General features: G+C 47.9%; 2 protein-coding genes and 1 long non-coding RNA gene across 27 annotated transcripts in view; 1 reads left to right on the forward strand and 2 right to left on the reverse strand.

Moving 5' to 3' along the window:
* The window catches only part of CFAP77 (cilia and flagella associated protein 77), a 149290-nt gene extending 137397 nt beyond the window's left edge, over window positions 1-11893 (reverse strand). For all 9 annotated transcript variants that reach the window (XM_081590814.1, XM_081590810.1, XM_081590811.1 and 6 more), the window contains exon 1: window positions 11636-11893. In XM_081590814.1, the coding sequence (XP_081446940.1) occupies window positions 11636-11830 (195 nt within the window). In that variant the 5' untranslated portion in view covers window positions 11831-11893. The remainder of the gene's footprint in view (window positions 1-11635) is intronic.
* A 3536-nt stretch (window positions 11894-15429) lies between these two features.
* Window positions 15430-18295, reverse strand: LOC145545817 (uncharacterized). The gene is made up of 2 exons (XR_014082228.1): window positions 17816-18295; window positions 15430-15746 (listed from the first exon to the last, which is right to left on the reverse strand). It is a non-coding gene; the product is annotated as an uncharacterized LOC145545817 (long non-coding RNA).
* Window positions 18296-18413: 118 nt separating this feature from the next.
* TTF1 (transcription termination factor 1) overlaps window positions 18414-18739 on the forward strand; it is a 29374-nt gene continuing 29048 nt past the window's right edge. For all 17 annotated transcript variants that reach the window (XR_014082227.1, XR_014082226.1, XR_014082221.1 and 14 more), the window contains exon 1: window positions 18414-18450. The gene's annotated coding sequence lies outside the window, so the exon portion shown is untranslated. The remainder of the gene's footprint in view (window positions 18451-18739) is intronic.

The raw sequence follows: 18739 nt of genomic DNA on the forward strand, positions 1-18739 counted from the left end.
TCAATCCCTAGGTTGGGAAGATCCCCTGGAGGAGGGCATGGCAACCCACTCCAGTATTCTTGCCTGGAGAATCCTGTGGACAGAGAAGCCTGGTGGGCTACAGTCCACGGGGACACGACTGAAGCGACTCAGCACACACGCACGCACTGTCTAAACCAGGGCTTTGTGCTGCCTCCAGACAGGAACTCAGGCTCTCCTGTCCACAGAGGTCCCTCCAGGCCCAGTATGCTGCCTGGCACTCAACAGCCCCTCGATAAACATTTTGCAAAGCGTCGAATGAGCAAATGAAAGGTAGACTCCAGACTGTTCTCGGGGAGAAAGCCATTCAGGTGTGCAGAAACCGAGGCTTCAGGACATTCTAGGGATTTGCCCAGGGTTCCTGAGTCAACAAGAGTGTGCAGGAAACTGAGAGCTCATGACTGTGGTTCTGGGGCCTGGAGTGTCTGGTCCAGAGCATGTGTATAGTACTGAATGAGTGCATGGATGGATAGATGGATGAAGGGATGGATGGGTGGATGGATGGATAATGGATGGATGGGTGGATGGATGGATGATGGATGGATGGGTGGATGGATGGATGGATGATGGATGGATGATGGATGGATGATGGATGGATGGGTAGATGGATGGATGGTGGATGATGGATGGATGGGTGGATGGATGGGTAGATGGATGGATGGATGGATGACACATAGCCTGAGGAGGAACTGAGGATGCTCAAGTCTGACAATTCAGTGCATTTTTCCCCCTTCCCCCTCCCCATGAACATGCCATCCTTTTTCCCAGAAAGTTTTTCTCTCAGTCCAAAGTTGATTCACCCTGAAACTAATGAAGCTTAGACTTCAGGGCTCTTCTTTGCACACGGCCCCTTTCAAGGCCTTGGATCTCATTTCCAACATCATTTTTAGTTTTACACTATTTCTTTTTCAATTTTTAATTAATTAATTTGTGTTGTTGTTTTTTTTTTTTTTTTTGGCTTCACCATGCAAGTTGCAGGATCTTAGTTCTCAGACCACAAACTGAAACTGGATCCCTGTTGTGAAAGCACTGAGCCCTAACCACTGGACTACCAGGGAAGTCCCTGTACTCTGTTACTTAAAAAGAGATCCCTGAATTGCATAAGCTGCAGGCCACACAATACCTACCTTTCTCTACCTCTGCCCCCATCTTACCTCTCCTGGCTCATCTTGGTGTCAAGATTCAGCTCAAGTCATCCAGTCTAGGAGACCTTCCCTCAAGCCCCTCCATCCAGGCACAGCTGCCCTCAGGCGCTAAGCACAAATCCATCCAGACAGACAGCCATGACCGAGTGCTTACTCAGTCACTCAGTCACGTCCACCTCTTTCCAATCCCGTGGACTATAGCCCGCCAGGCTCCTCTGTCCATGGGATTCTCCAAACAAGAATGCTGGAGTGGGTTGTTATTTCCTCCTCCAGGGGATCTTCCCAAGCCTGGGATCAAACCTGCATCTCCTGCAATGGTAGGCAGATTCTTTACCTCTGAGCCACCGGGGAAGCCCAGCCAGGCTTTGCTATTTATTTTAATGCCTGTTGCTGTCTATGGGGTTGTAAGCTCTGTGACAGCAACGCCCATACCCAGATTGGTTTACCCCCCTCCCCGTATCCCTGGTGCCTAGCTCTGTGTCTGATACACAAGCAGTTAATTCTGTTAATTCAAGCAGTGAGTGAAGGCTGCACCTGCTCTTGTCCATTTCAGACCCTTGCTCCGGCCAGCTCCTCCCCAGGCGCCCCCTCCTCTCCTGTCCAGCCACTGGCATCCAACCCCCTCTGCAACCCCAGCCCAGGTGCACAGGCTCTCTAAGCTGCCCTGGCTGCTCCAATACTGCTCTACCTTCGCTCTCAGATACACCTCTCAGCGCCCTTCCTTCCACCTCTAATAACTTTTAGGAGTGGTTTGAATGCGCCGAGTCTAGTTCTGACCGGACTGTAAACACCTTAGAAACGAATTCTTAACCCTCTCCTCTTTCCACCAGTGCCCTGTGCATTATAGGTGCGCAATAAATATTTGCGCATTGACGGATGGGTTCACTCACAGCTTCAGACGCACACCAGAACGAATGTTTTAAAGTCAGTGTCTCTGTTCTTAAAGATCTGTGGGAGATCATGGGAATACATGAATGCAGCTCTTAAACGGGACCATTAAGACGGCATTTTAGGTGGCAATATGGCCAAACTGACTAGCATCCAGCAAGACTGACCCAAAAAGTTGCCAGCAAATTTTCCAATTCCCTTAACTGCAACGCTCCGGCCATAAGATCGCCTCTCTCCATGGCTTTTGGGGTGCCCGCATCTTTGTGAGAGGTTGTGGCCTCTGAGCTTCGGCTAGCTGCTGCTAAGGCACCTCAGTCGTGTCCGACTCTGTGCGACCCCATAGATGGCAGCCCACCAGGCTCCGCCGTCCCTGGGATTCTCCAGGCAAGAACACTGGAGTGGGTTGCCATTTCCTTCTCCAATGCATGAAAGTGAAAAGTGAAAGTGAAGTCGCTCAGTCGTGTCCAACTCTTAGCGACCCCATGGACTGCAGCCTACCAGGCTCCTCTGTCCATGGGATTTCTCTGATGTGGTGAGAGAGCTTGGATGTTGTGCCATTGGTTCCAAAGGACCGGCCACCTGGCAGTGATGTGGCCTCTCACGAATGTTTTACCTTGAAATCAAAGCACTTCTGATTCTCCACTTTCATTCCTCTGGACAAACACAAAAGGTTTTGATCCGCACAGAGAAGTTTATCTTGTTCGCTTCTGGGTTCATTGGCCTCCCCACCACCCCCCGCCCACTCCCCACCAATATGTATTGTTTAGTTCATACAAAAGATCAAAAAATCCCTTTTTTTGGCTCATTGTGTGTTTTCTACAATGCTCTTGGTTAGCTATTCCCCCCGTGTGCCCTTCATGTTGACCTTTCTGCTCACTGACCCACGTCAGTCAGTTTCTTGACCAAACCCTGATGGGCCTTTAAACTGTTGGGTGGAAAAATACAGCTGTTTTCTTTATAAAGCACATTGACCTGCTCCCCTGAAATGTTGTACTTAATGCCACAACAAGAGTGTGTGGGCTGGGCTGCAGCTCTGGTCCACCATGAGTTTAATTTCCGATGAACCAAATCAGTTCCATTTTAAATCTTAAATGAGTCCACGCTAAGAAAAACACAACCAACACAAGCCCTTGGCAGGTGATGAGCCGGGGAAACAAAGCTTGTGAGCGGCGGTCAGTGGTCACTCGACAAACCAGCCCCACGCTAACAGTTTAGCTGACGAATTACGGGGCCACACTCTGTGGATGGCTGGAGATGCTTTTTTTTTTTTCACTCCAACATGGGTGAGGCTAGAGATAGACAAGCCCTGACGGGAACCAGCAAACAAATGGAACGTGTAACGAAGGGAAAGGAGATAGAGTCAAAGAGGGGGATTTGAGAGACTTTCCTGGTGGTCCAGTGGTCGGGATTTCGCCTCCCAGTGCAGGGGGTGTGGGTTCAATCCTTGGCCAGAGAGCAAAGATCCCACATGCCTCATGGCCAAGAAACCAAATCACAAAACAGAAACCATATTGTAGTAAATTCAATAAAGATTTTAAAAATGGTCCAGATTTTCAAAAAATCTTTAAATTAAAAAAAAGCAGGGGATTTTAAATGTCCATAAAAGGTCCCATGGTTCTCATGGTCTGGGAACTAAGATCTTGCAAGACGTGCAACACGGCCAATAAATAAGTTTTTAAAAATTAAAAGAAATTAAATGGCCATAAAAATGAATGGAGTTGGGGGACAGAAGCAATTTAACTAAAGCATCTCATTTCTATCTTCTTTGTATTAAATTTTCAAGAGACCCTGGACCACAGATGAACTAATAATGAATCCTCCACATGTTGATGTTTTCTGGTTCAGGGTTTTAGAGAAAACCTGCCTCAGCACTATTGGTATTTGGGGAGACAATTTCCTTTTTGGGGTGGAGGGGGCGGACATCCTGTGCATTGTTGGACAGCACCCCTGGCTCCTAGCCACTAGCAGCCCCCTTTCCAGTTCTGATAAACAAAAGCATCTTCTGACATAGCTGGATGTTCTTTGGGGAGCCAGATTGCCCCCTAAGGTTGAGAACCGCTGGTCTACTTCTAGAGTGCCATAATCTCTTTCATAAGATAGTGTCTCATTCAAATCTGTCTTCCTCACATCCCTGAGAAGTAAACAAGGTAAGTATTGGCACTCACACTTTACAAATGAGGAAACAGGCTCAGACATTAAGCGATTTGCCCAAGAACCCTCAAGAGAGCTAGAAGTAGGATTGTCTTCACCCTTAGCCAGGGTGCACCCATCTGTTCCAGGATACACGGTTTTAGGAAACATCTGATGGGATGGGCAATGGTATTTTCCAAAAAGAGCACAAACAGGAAAAAAGTAAGCCCTTGAGCGGATCTGTTTCATGATACATTCAGAAGTTCAGACTGAGGACATTTACTGAAGGTCGATTAATGAGAATAAGGTTGTTCTGAGGAACTTAAGTGTTGAAAGCAGGATGATGGAAAATAACCAAAGTGCCCCCTTATTCAGTGCCCTCCTGAGCCTGGCACAGCCATGTCATCTCCTTTGTTGTTGTTCAGTCACTAAATTATGTCCAGCTCTTTGCAACCTCATGAACTGCAGCACGCCAGGCTTCCCTATCCTTCACTATCTCCCAGAGTTTGACCAAACTCATGTTCATTGAGTCGACGATGCCATCCTACCATCTCATCCTCTGTCGCCCCCTCCTCCTCCTGCCCTCAATCTTTCCCAGCATCAGGGACTTTTCTAATGAGTCATCTCATCAAATCCTCGTAACTCCCCCACGGCTGATGCTAACTATAACAGCCCATTTTACAGAGAGGAAACTGAGGCTTAAAAGTAAGTAACCTCACACATGGCACAGCAAGAAAGCGGCTGAGACAGGACTCGTCCTGGGATCTGCCTGGCTCTAGCCTGCCATCCACACCGCCTTCCTCTCCAGCGTGGTGGCTGCAGTTTTATACCTGCCTGAGCAGCCAACTTACAGCTGTATCCCTCGTGATCATATGAAAACACAAGCTGTAGCCTGGGATTGTTTTCACAGTCCTTGTTCACACAAATTCTGGAGCTTGAAAGGAGTCAAGCGGCAATTTCATCTAAAGTTGAATTGTTACCAACAACCAACAAATGCTCGCATCTTTTTTTTTCTTTATGAATATTTAATACAAGTCAGGCAAGAAGCACACAACACTCACAATAGCTGCTAAAACCCACCAAAATGCAGACAATCGTGACTGTGCCTTCGCTTGGTTTTGCCCAGCCAGCCAGAGGGTCCTGGAGTGACAGCCCAGCAGCGGGGTCTAGGGTTTTAGAGAGCTGCGTCCCCAGGGCCAGATGATGGTTCTGCACACTGGCTGGCCTCCAGGAATGGAATCGCCCGGTCTCAAAGGCCAGCGAGGTCTGAGCTTGCTTCCAACCCCCTCAGTCTGTGACTCATTCACTGCAGGGCCAGCACAAACACAAAACGAACCAACTCAAATCATCCCTAACAAGTTAGGGTCTCCATACAGAACACGTCTAATTGAGTTGCCTTCCCATTATACTTTTTAAACAGTTAAAGGTGCATTTTCGGGGTTTTTTTGAGGTGTATTTTCTTAACAAGTGGTTTGAGTGAGACACTTTATGAGAACTCTTGCTTCTAGAAACAGATGAGAACCACTGCAATAGGAAATAGGGGCTTGAAATTTCCACAGGGCCAGTCCTAAATCGAGAAAACTCTGTCTTTCAAATACAGGAAAAATGGCCTAAATTCTATGAGTGAGCAGCACTTGAGCCTGGAAGGTTCTGGAAGGTGCTGAAAACAACTGCCGATTTGTCCATCCAGGACTCAGAATTCTTCCTAGAGGAACAGCCTTCCTGCCAGCGATCTGAGAGTTTAGAAAGGGGGCTGAGTTCATCCCGAGGAACCCGAATTCCCAAGGTTTCAGAGCCAAAGGCCTCCTTCTTTAGAGGGACAAAGAGGAAGGCAGGTCTCAGGCAGAGCTGCCTCCCCCCAACCCGCACCCCCTACCGTGATGGTAAAAAGCCTGAGAGGGGACAAGTCTGCTTTCTGAAACAGCCATAGGACCAGGCACTGCTACAGCCCTGCTCGCTCACCCAAAGGATGAGCCTGGGTGCCAGGAAGCCAGAAGTTTTGATTTAAAAAGAAGAGGAAAGAAAAAAAAAAAAATCGGGAGGAAGAGAAAAGAAAAAAAGGACCAAGAGAGAAAGAGTTCCAGGGATGAATGAGCCCACAGCTTTCCCTGGTAAAATGGAAGCTTCCCACCAGCTGGCTGAGACTGTCATTCGGATGGTGGTGGAGTTTCAGCCCCTTCCTCACGTTGAGTTTTCCCCAGTTACTCTGTAAATTGAAAGTAAAAGCATCTGAACAATCAGAGGCACATTGTCTTCAATGCAGAAGTAGAATGTAACATTGTCACGTTTTACTCAAACATAAAAAAGCCACTGACCCATACTGGGATGTTCCCGCGACTGTGGGTCTGCCCACCTTCTTTGTGTCTGTCTCTACCTATGCGTTGATGTTTACCAGCATCAATATTTATTAGAAATGTTACGTTCTTAGTGTGGTTGCCTAATTTTGTAGAGCATCCAGTTTGGACACACTGGCTCTAAGTAAATGCTTCCTCGTGATGACGATGACTAAGATCCCAGCAGCGGTGCCGAGGCTGAGGAACTAGAACTCAGCTGGGGTTGGGGTGGAAATCCGTGAACACTTAGGATCTAAGGAGGGTGGGATCAAACAGCCCCAGAAGGCTTGGTTTCTCCTAATCTCCAACCCCCCACCAGGACCAGAATCCATCTTTTCACCCTTCAAGGTCCAGTTTCAGGACTTTTCCTTTATAAAGCCTCTCAAGTCCTGTTCAGGGTTTTCTCCTCCCAAATCTGAACCCTTCCAGGTAATGCAGAAACTTGAAACTTATAAGGGGTGACCTATGATATTGCCTGTCTTATTATTATCTGTGTATGTGTGTGTGTGTGCATGCACACACACAATAGCAACACACACACACATATATATGTCACACATATATACACATATACACATATACCAAGCAAACCAAACAGACCTCGCCTGCCTCTCCAGGGCGACAGAAGATTCAAGGCTGTCAGCGAAGCAAACCAAACAGTCTCTCCCCATAATTGTATTGACAGGATATCAGCTGAGTTTGACTGGCAGGAAGGGTGTATACACATATATACACATACACATATATACAACACATACACACATATATATGCCATACGTATGAAATACACATATATATGTGGCAAGCTACATATGGAACACATGGGGTCACAAAAGAGTCGGACATGACTTAGCGACTAAACAGCAACAATGATAATTATATATATATATATATATATATATTCCATCTCTGTAGCTGAATAATTAACTCCTTGCAGGCAAAAGCTGAGATCTGAATTTGCCTCTATGCCCTCAAGAGAGTTTAGCATGGTGCTGAGTACTTCATACACATTCAGTAAATATTTCTTGACTCTGAACACATCCCAAGAAATTAATAGAGTTCACTCTGAAAGGCATGTTGTGTGAAACAATAAGACTCATTGGTGAACATCTTTTGACTACCTGCGGTACAGATGCATAACCAATCCGGGTCATCACTCATTAACTAATCGTGTGTTGTGGCCAAAAAGAGCCCAGGACTGGAGGCCAGGTGATGGAAGTCTCACCCCACTTTGGTGACTAGGTCAGGGCAGCCCCTTGGGTAAGTCTCTTCCCTCCTCTGAGCCTTAAGATCCTCAAAAAAAAAAAAAAAAAGAATTGGACTAGATGGCTGTAAGCCTCCTTCCAGCCCCCAAATGATGTGGTTCTGTAACTCTATCTTACAAATGCATGCACTTCTTATTTGTGACATAAACCCCCACAGAAAAACAAAGTCGGTGATAAATTATGAAAAATCGGGTGCCGCGATCATTTGCACTCTCTAAGGATGCTCAATTCAATAAATTCCACCCCTGTACCTCGCCTGCCTCTCCAGGGCGACAGAAGATTCAAGGCTGTCAGCGAAGCAAACCAAACAGTCTCTCCCCATAATTGTATTGACAGGATATCAGCTGAGTTCGGCTGGCAGGAAGGGTGAACCCTGACAGGTTCTGTGAAGGAGCCTTGAAGGCTATTGGAGCAGGATCCTATGTTGAGTCACGGAGTTCTGGCGGAATGAGAATCAAGCAGGGAGAAGCTGGCTTCTTTCTCTATTTAATTTTATTCTTCCCAGAGAATCACATTTGAAGGAAAACTAGCTCACGTCACTTTATACAATAGAATAGGAGCCCTTTCTAGTGGAAAATATTTACATCTTCTTGGGGCCACATGTAAACACGGGGTTGATTCAACCAGCCCCACTCAATAGCCGGTTGGCTTGGTTTTAAATGAGGCAAACAGTTGCTGAGCATTTGCTGATAAAATATCTGCCTGGATGTCTGAGGTTTTCACTTTTCGCTTGGTTACGGTGGCATCTTGTAGACACATTCTTGAATAACTGATGTGCATACGTCCCAGTAAATTCCATGGGTGTGAAACAGCACTGTTTTGTTTGTTCAAGGCAGTGTGTCTGCATTTTAAATGAAAAAAAAGCCCTGATCCTATTCACTGGAGGAAACAATCTGAGCAACAACCCAATTTCGGGGGAGTAAATGACTATAGCTATGGTGTTACGTTCTCCCAATATAGATACAGCCTTCAGATTCAGAATGAGACAAAACCCAAATATATCTCAGTTCCAACCATCCTCCCGCAGACACCCCGGGCAGAGGGCACTCCCGCCTCTGCTGCACACAGTGAGAAAGAGCACAAAAAGGATGGTCTGAAAATCTGGGTTTGTGAAACTGACATGCCACAGTGAAGAAATCCACAAGCCATGCCTCCATAGAAAGTTCAGCAATATGTTGTTTTCAAGAAGATTTTTTTTTAAAGGCTCCACCATCTTGGACACTTTCAATCTTCTCCTTTTCTTGAGAGCTGAAACCCCCTCCTCCCCAAGTTTTTTCATAATTTAAATTTTCTTTAAAATAGAGGAAGCTGTTTGGAGTTGGGAGTGGTGAGAGGAAAGCTGAGCTGGGAGCCAGTGAACGTAGCTTCTGCCCTGAGTCCCGCCAGAACCTTGCACCGAGAGCCTCAGCATGCCCCAGGGCAAGGAGAGGTCTGGAGAAGGGAACAGTCAAGGTTACTCCTCGGTCTCAGTGTTTCTGCAACTTTCACTTAGGTCAGGTTTTGGTAGAAAATCTGGCAGCAGAGGTCAGTATTGAAATGTGGACATAATCTTAACTGCTACTGAAAGTACCTTAGGGCCCATTAAAAACCAGAGGGAGGCAAGAAAGAAGTCCAGCTGCCCCAACGAGACAGGCTGGGCCCAGTCACCAGGACGCCCCCTGCCGCTCGAGCCCAGTCACTACTGGCTCTGTGTCTCAGGCCCTGAAGACAGAACCCCCATCGGTAGGCCAGTGACTCCTGTACATTTTCCAACCCAAAGTTCAGGTTCAGGAATTAGGACTGAATGTCTGGAAGCTGTGCAGCTAGTGCCATCCAGAGGCCAAATGCTGTCCTTCTTGACACACAGTACAAGCAAAAGGAAAAAGGTGCAGGAATTTTTACCTAGAGATGTTTGTTGCTGTTGTTTAGTTGCTAAGTTGTGTCCGATTTTTTTGCAACCCCATGGACTATAGCCCCTCAGGCTCCTCTGTCCATGGGATTTCCCAGGCAAGAATACTGGAGTGGGCTGCCATTTCCTTCTCCAGGGGATCTTCCCCACCTAGGGATGGTACCTTCATCTCCTGCTTGGCAGGCAGATTCTTTGTCACTGAGCTGCCTGGGAAGCTCATTATACATGTCATACACATGTATATTGTACCCACATACATGTGTGCGCGCACATGTATGTTAAACATACGTGTACAGTATGTATGTGTGTGCATGCTAAGTCATTTCAGTCTTGTCCAACTCTTTGTGACCCTATGGACTGTAGCCTGCTAGTCTCCTCTGTCCATGCAATTCTCCAGGCAAGAATGCTGGAGTGGACTGCCATGCCCTCCTCCAGGAGATCTTCCCAATCCAGGGACTGAACCTGCGTTTCCTACATCTACCTGCATTGGCAGGTGGATTCTTTACCACAGTGCCACCTGTATATCTATGCATATACCTATATTATATATGTGTCTCTAAGTATATATGGTAGCTTGGGATGGATATCACACACTATTAATTCACCATGGAGAATAACTCCATTATGTTGTCTGTCCATTTTGTACTGAAGTAGGAATGTGTTGGCCCATCAGTAACTGCCTGAGTAAAAGCAATGATCAGAGGCAGGGACATTGATGTCCTCTTGATCCCAGAATATCTGATCTTGATCCCATCTGTGGGAGGCACCTGTCCTCTGAGAATGGCTATTCTCACCTAGAAACAGGTGAAGAACTTTGCTCCACTTTGGGTGGCCAAAGAAGGGGAGCATATTAGATGGAAGAGTGCCCAGTGAAACAAAGACAGCTTCTCCCAGCTGCTAGCCCAGGAACGTATCAATAGTTTGAAGAAGACAAGAGGAGAAAGTCAATGTTTTCAAAGAAGCCGATTAACTCAGCTCATTTTACTACGACGTTAAGATAGCCTAGGTTTCCTGTACCAAAACAAACAAGCACGCAACAACCAAAACCTCTGGGCTCCTAGCAGCTCCTGGTGTTGAGATAAATAATTGCTACTGAATCCACGGTTATCACCTGCGCCTTCCGCCTCCGGCGGCTGGGGAGCTGCGCGCATTTTTAAAGACACACTGCCCTCCAGTGGCGCGAGGTAAAATTGCAAGACCTGCTTTCCTAGCGCCAAGCTTCAACTTGACGGTCCTGGCGCCCCAACCCCTGGAAGGCGCGCGGACGCCACGGCGTTGGGGACTCACCAGCCTGGAAACGTGACTAACGCGAGCGGGCTTGCGATCAAAGGGGAGGCGAACTCTTTGGAAACTGCGCCTGTGGGTCCCTCTATGGCAGAGAGATTTGCGCTTTTTGGCGCGGGGTGTGAGGGACGACTCTTCGGGTCGTAATTTTGGATAAGAGTACGATTGGGTGGAAATTAACACGGAAGTGATACTTTCAGGATAGATACTGAACCCTCGTACATAACAGCCCGGGTGTGCAGGGGAATTGAGGGAGGCGGCCTGCACCCCGGGAGGGCCGGCAGGTGGTAAGAACAACCAGTCTGTCACCCCTTGGGTTCATTCCCGGCGAATACATATGCAAACACAGCCGCCAATGTGCAGGGCTTACAGCGGTGTCGGGGGCCCCGCAGGGATTACCTTATGCGATCTGCCCGATCACTCCCTTGAAAGAGTTCCATTCTCAACCCACTTTGAGGATGAGGAAACTAAGGCTCAGCGAGAGACGCGGCCTGCCACCGACCGCACCGGGGCCGGGGGTGGGGCTGGGGGTCCAGGTCTGTCTGGACCCGAGATGGAGCTTCCAACGCCGCGCTCGGTCGGGGGCGGTGGGACCCGGGCGGAGCAGGTGGAAACCCGGGGCCGCGCGGATGCCCAGTGAGGGGACCAGCGCAAAGGGGCCGGTGGGTGTGGGGCCGGGCTCACCTTGACGATGAGCGGGTTCTGAAACATGGAATCCCGCACGACCCCCAGCCTCTCGTTCTCCATGCCCGGCCGGATGTCGGCCACGGCCAGGGGCCGCCGCGGAGGTGGGCAGATCTGGCTGACGGTGCGGCGGACCGGCGCCTTCTTCTTCTTCCACTGCGTGAGGTCCTGGCAGGAGCTCCTGGCCTCTGGCATCCTGAGGGGACGCCGGGAGTCGGCCGGCCCGCTGGATTCAGCGCGCTTCCCAGCTTGCGGGCCGGCAGGCGCGAAGCTAGGAAGGGGTGAGCCCCCAGTCCGGGACCCACCACCTGGACCCCGGGGTGGGCTCGGACGCCGGGCTCCCTCCGGAGGGAGGCGCGTCCACCTCGCGCCCCCCCGCCTCCTTGCGAGGAGCGCTAAGAACTACATAAACCCCTCTGTGGGTTTATGAGAGGGTCTTCTGGGCGCCTCGCTGTGGATTTGAAAACGGAGAAAATCATGACCACCCCTTAAAAAAAATGGAACCGCCCGTCTCCGTGGCGACGGGACGCCAACGGCGCTGGAACAGAGCAGGTCGATTGACTTGGCAGGAAACTTACTGGCGGCCACCTAACTGGACCTGTTTCGGAGTTTTCTTACTCGAGGAAAACTCAAGAATCACCACTGGGCTATGTTAAAAGCGATGGATTTCTAGAGGGCCATTTATACTTGATTTCCAAGTCAAAACACACCCCCCCGCCCCTTCCCATTTCTCCCAGGGCTCCCTCCCCCTCCCAGCCCCGGCCCCGTTCCCTCGCCACACACACACACACACACACACAAACACAGACACACACACAGACACAGACACACACACAGACACAGACACACACAGACACAGATACAGATACAGACACACAGACACAGACACACAAACACAGACACACACACACACACACACACACACACAGACACAGACACACACAAACACAGACACAGACACACATACAGACACACACACACAGACACACAGACACACACACACACAGACACACACACAGACACACACAGAGACACACACACAGACACAGACACACACAGACACACACACACAAACACAGACACACACAGACACACAGACACACACACACAAACACAGACACACACAGACACACACACAGACACACAGACAGACACACACACAAACACAGACACACACACACACAGACACACACACACAGACAGACACACACACAGACACACACAGACAAACACAGACACACACACACAAACACAGACACACACAGACACACACAAACACAGACACACACACACAAACACAGACACACACACACAGAGACACACACACAGACACAGGCACACACACAGACACAGACATACACACAGATACACACACAGAGACACACAGACACAGACACACACGCACAAACAGAGACACACACAGACACACACACACAGAGACACACACACACAAACACAGGCACACACAAAGACACAGACATACAGACACACACACACAGACACAGGCACACACACAGACACAGGCACACACAAAGACACAGACATACACACAGACACACACACACAGACACACACACAGACACAGGCACACACACAGACACAGACATACAGACACACAAACACAGACACACACACAGACAAACACGGCAGAGTGCTCTGCGTTTCGGGACGTAATAGGAATTTGCATTCTAGGACTGATGTTACTGCTAATCTCAGATTAGCCATCTTCTGGAGTCCTCAGTGTTTTCATCTGTGAAATGGGTAGTGAGGAAAGTCTAGAGTTGAATGAAATCAATGGTACCCAACTGTGTGCAACAGAATAAAGAGAAGTTGAATAATACAGACTCACTGAATCAGAATATATGGAAATGGAATCTAGGAATCTTCATTTTAATACTCCTTCCCCTTCGGATTTTTTTTTTTTTAAGTTCAAAGCTACAGAAATTTTGAAAGAAGAGTCCAGTGAAAACCTGTATAGCACAAAAATAGACTCAAAATGGATTAAAGATCTAAACGTAAGACCAGAAACTATAAAACTCCTAGAGGAAAACATAGGCAAAACACTCTCCGACATAAATCACAGCAGGATCCTCCATGACCCACCTCCCAGAATATTGGAAATAAAAGCAAAAATAAACAAATGGGACCTAATTAAAATTAAAAGCTTTTGCACAGCAAAGAAAACTATAAGCAAGGTGAAAAGACAGCCTTCAGAATGGGAGAAAATAATAGCAAACGAAGCAACAGACAAACAATTAATCTCAAAAATATACAAGCAACTCCTGCAGCTGAATTCCAGAAAAATAAACGACCCAATCAAAAAATGGGCCAAAGAACTAAACAGATATTTCTCCAAAGAAGACATACGGATGGCTAACAAACACATGAAAAGATGCTCAACATCACTCATTATTAGAGAAATGCAAATCAAAACCATAATGAGGTACCATTTCACACCAGTCAGAATGGCTGCTATACAAAAATCTACAAGAAATAAATGCTGGAGAGAGTGTGGAGAAAAGGGAACCCTCTTACACTGTTGGTGGGACTGCAAACTAGTACAGCCACTATGGAGAACAGTGTGGAGATTCCTTAAAAAACTGGGAACAGAACTGACATACGACCCAGCAATCCCACTGCTGGACATACACACCGAGGAAACCAGAATTGAAAGAGACACATGTACCCCAATGTTCATTGCAGCACTGTTTATAATAGCCAGGACATGGAAGCAACCTAGATGTCCATCAACAGACGAATGGATAAGGAAGCTCTGGTACATATACACAATGGAATATTACTCAGCCATTAAAAAGAATACATTTGAATCAGTTCTCTTGAGATGGATGAAACTGGAGCCCATTATACAGAGTGAAGTAAGCCAGAAAGAAAAACACCAATATAGTATACTAATGCATATATATGGAATTTGAAAGATGGTAATGATAACCCTATATGCGAGACAGAATAAGAGACAGATGCATGGAACAGTCTTATGGACTCTGAGGGAGAAGGTGAGGGTGGGACGTTTTGAGAGAATAGCATTGAAACATGTATATTATCATATGTGAAACAGAATACCGTTCCAGGTTCGATGCATGAGACAAATGCTCAGGGCTGGGGCAATGGGATGACCCAGAGGAATGGGATGGGGAGGGAGGTGGGAGGGGGGTTCAGGATGGGGAACACATGTAAGCCCATGGCTGATTCATGTCAGCGTATGGCAGAAAACACTACAATATTGTAAAGTAATTAGCCCCCAACTAAAATAAATAAATTTATTAAAAATAAATAAATAAATAAACCTGTATAGGCTTCACCTAGATTCATTCAGTTCCGTTCAATTCAGTCGCTCAATCATGCCCGATTCCAGGCTTGCCTGTCCATCACCAGCTCTCAGGGCTTGCTCAAATTTGTGTCCATTGGGTCGGTGATGCCATCCAACAATCTCATCTTCTGTCATCCCCTTCTGCTGTCTTCAATCTTTGCCAGCATCAGTGTCTTTTCCAATGAATCAGCTCTTCGCATCAGGTAGCCAAATTATTGGAGCTTCAGCTTCAGCATCAGTCCTTCCAGTGAATATTCAGGACTGATCTCCTTTAGGATTGACAGCTTGGATCACCTTGCAGCCCAAGGGGCTCTCAAGAGTCTTCTCCAACACCACAGTTCAAAAGCATCAATTCTTCGGCATTCAACTTTCTTTATGGTCCTGTTGCAGGAAGGGGGACCCCTTCCAGGGCCCAAAAGTGGGCTCTGTCTAACACTCAGAAATGAATTGTCCAAGGAGACACATGTGCTGACAAAGCAAGAGACTTTATTGGGAAAGGGCGCCCGGGGGGAGGGCAGTGGGGTAAGGGAACCCAGGAGAACTGCTCTGCCACATGGCTTGCAGTCTTGGGTTTTATGGTGATGGGCTTAGTTTCTGGGTTGTCTTTAGCCAATCATTCCGACTCAGAGTCCTTCCTGGTGGGGCACGCCTTATTCAGCCGAGACGGATGCCAGAGAGAAGGATTCTGGAAGATGGTTGGACATTTGGTGTCTCCTTTTGACATTTCCCGAACTCTTGTGGTTGGTGGAGGCTTATCAGTTCCATGTTCCTTAGCAGGACCTCCTGTCAAAAAACAACTCATGCAAATGGTTACTATGGTGCCTGGCCAGGGTGGGCAGTTTCAGTCAGTGTGCTTCCCCTAACAGTCCAACTCTCACATCCATACATGACCACTGGAAAAACCATAGCTTTGACTAGATGGACCTTTGTTGGCAAAGTAATGTCTCTGTTTTTGAATATGCTGTCTAGGTTGGTCATAGCTTTTCTTCCAAGGAGCAAGCGTCTTTTAATTTCATGGCTGCTGTCACCATCTGCGAGGGCTAGACTCACTGCTCCTTCGTATTTGCCCTATTTACTTTCACACACACACACTGCTGAAACATTTTGAAAGTATCTGCAGGCAGTATCATGCATGTGTGTGCTAAGTCGCTCAGTCGTGTCTGACTCTTTGTGACCCCGTCACAAATGGACTGTAGCCCACCAGGCTCCTCTGTCCATAGGACAAGAATACTGGAGTGGATTGCCATGCCCTCCTCCAGGGAGACAGTACCATATTTGACCTTAAATATACGTATCTGCCAAGAAAAAGGACGTTCTCTTACAGAATGCCATTATGTCTATGGATTTTAATGTGATACAATGGTAGCTCAGATGGTAAAGAATCTGCCTGCAGTGCAGGAGACTCGCGTTCGATCCCTGGGTCAGGAAGACCCCCTGGAGAAGGGAATAGCAACCCACTCCAGTATTCACACCTATCCGTGGCTAGACCATGGGGTCGCAAATAGTCGGACACGAATGAGCGACTAACGCACTCTGCAGTCCATGTGCAAAGTCGTGACTCTGCACTTTTTAAGAGCTTCCCTATTAATTGGTACAGTGTTTTGGGAACCACTAACCTGGATGTTTGGGCTGCCTTCTAGTTTCAGCCTTTTGTGGAGTCACTCACTCATCACTATCACCTTCATTAAATGTGCAAATACATCTACAAAGCTCTGGGGAAGGGGTTCACCACAGAGTAAGTTGCACAGACAACAAACCTGCACTCAAGGCGTTACACACCAACAGCTGACAACACCAGCACTACATTTCCAGAGCAAGCCAGACTTCCAACTGCTCATCCAAGGCCTGGAGCAGCCTTTGAGCAGTGACATGTGTGTATGATGCATGCTTAGTGTATCTACAGTCTTCTTTGCCTTCAGGCTTTCACATATAGTACATTATGCACTTTAAAAAAAATTATTTATTTGGCTGTGCCAGGTCTTAGTCATGGCGCTGAGATCTTTAGTTACAGCATGTGGAATCATTAGCTGCTGGCATATGAACTCTTAGTTTCGGCATGTGGGATCTAGTTCCCTGACCAGGGATGGAACCCGAGCTCCCTGCATCGGAAGTGCAGTGTCTTAGCAAGTGGACCATGGGGAAGTCCCCCTTGTTCAGTTTTTAATCAAAGCTGCTTGGCAGCTCACACAGAGAAGGTCAAATGGTACTGCAAGGGGCAAGCTTCTAGAGTAATGGAAAGATTACAGGTTTTAATCCTAGCTGGGACAACATAAGTCCCCTGGGACAAGTTACATGAAGCTCTAGCTTTCTCAGCCCCAAGGTAAGGTTGATATGACCTAATAAAGATTCCTACAACAGGGGGTTGTTATAGGATTCAGTGAGAGGTCTCGTCGCTGGTGTGATTATGTTCACTATGCAATAAGGCTAAAAAGTTAGTGTGGCATGCATTCTGGCTTGACTTGATGACCTGCTTAAAACTTTACTTTTAATCATAAGCTATGTTTCTTCAGGACACAGTGGAAATGAAAGAATCGGAATAGATCTTCAAGGCTTCTTCTAGCTCTAACATTCACAGAAGTTCAACGTGCATCAGACCCTGCACCAGTTCACCCCTGCCAACCCCTGAGGTCACCTCCCACCACTCTCCCCCGTCTTTCACGGTGCTCCCGCTGCCCTGGCCTTCTTTCAGTTCCTCCAGTAACCAAGTTCAGGGCCTCCGGATTTGTTCCCAGCCTGGAACACTCTACCATCTTGATTTTTGTTCATCTTTTTCGTTTCAAACTCAACTGTCACTCGTCAAAGAGTCTTCTAAGCTAGCACTCACTGACCCCAGTCGTTCTCCATCACATTACCCTGTTCTGTTTTCCTTGGAGGGTAATCTGAAATTATTTTGGTTGATCTGTCTGTTCTCTCCTCGGGTATTCTTCACCCTCTTGTTCACTCCTGGACTGTAGATGGACCTCAGCAAAAAAACTGCTGAATACATGGCAATGTGTACATGAACCAGCAAGTTGGAAGAGCTCTGTCCCACTTTCCACCCTGCCCTGTGCGTGCGTGTTATGTCGCTTCAGTTGTGTCCGACTCTGTGAGACCCTATGGGCCGATAGGGCTGTATCCCGCCAGGCAATTCTCCAGGCAGGAATACTGGAGTGGGTGACCATGCCTTCCTCCAGGAGATCTTCCTCATCCAGGGATCGAACCCTTGTCTCTAGGGTCTCTCACATCTCCTGCATTGGTGGGCAGGTTCTTTATCACGAGCGCCACCTGGGAAGCCCCTCCCTGAGCCACCCAACTCCCAAAGATCACCATAGTAAACAAAACCCGGAGAACACAACGGCCGAAGAATTACCGCCTGGAGGAGGCCAGCGTGCTGCCATGGCAACGCGTTGCCGGGAGGGAGGGCCGGAAGTGACGCAAGACGACATCCGCTTCCACGCCACGAGCACTTCCGGATTGGAGGCGAGGGGACGACGCGTTTGGCACGCAGGTGAGAGTGCTTTTCGGTTGTTCCGGGGTTTTTTCCCCGGTGATCGTGTCTGAACCGAGCTGTGTGGGGCCGCTTGTCTTTATCTCCCCAGAGGCCTGCCTTGGACCCAGATCCCCAGGGATGGACGTGGTGCCTGTTTTCTTGCAGCCTTTCCAGGCCCTTCCACGCGGGAACTTTCGTTGGTTTTTTTTTTTCCCTCTTAGCCCCGGAATGCCCATCCCGGGGCCGAGCGGGCTCTTCATGGAACCCCAGAGTGGGGAGGGAATCCGGGACCAGGCTTGGGCACGTC

The sequence above is a fragment of the Giraffa tippelskirchi genome, chromosome 4 (assembly GCF_054371585.1).
Source record: "Giraffa tippelskirchi isolate mGirTip1 chromosome 4, T2T-mGirTip1v1.2.pri, whole genome shotgun sequence".
Lineage (NCBI taxonomy): Eukaryota > Metazoa > Chordata > Mammalia > Artiodactyla > Giraffidae > Giraffa > Giraffa tippelskirchi.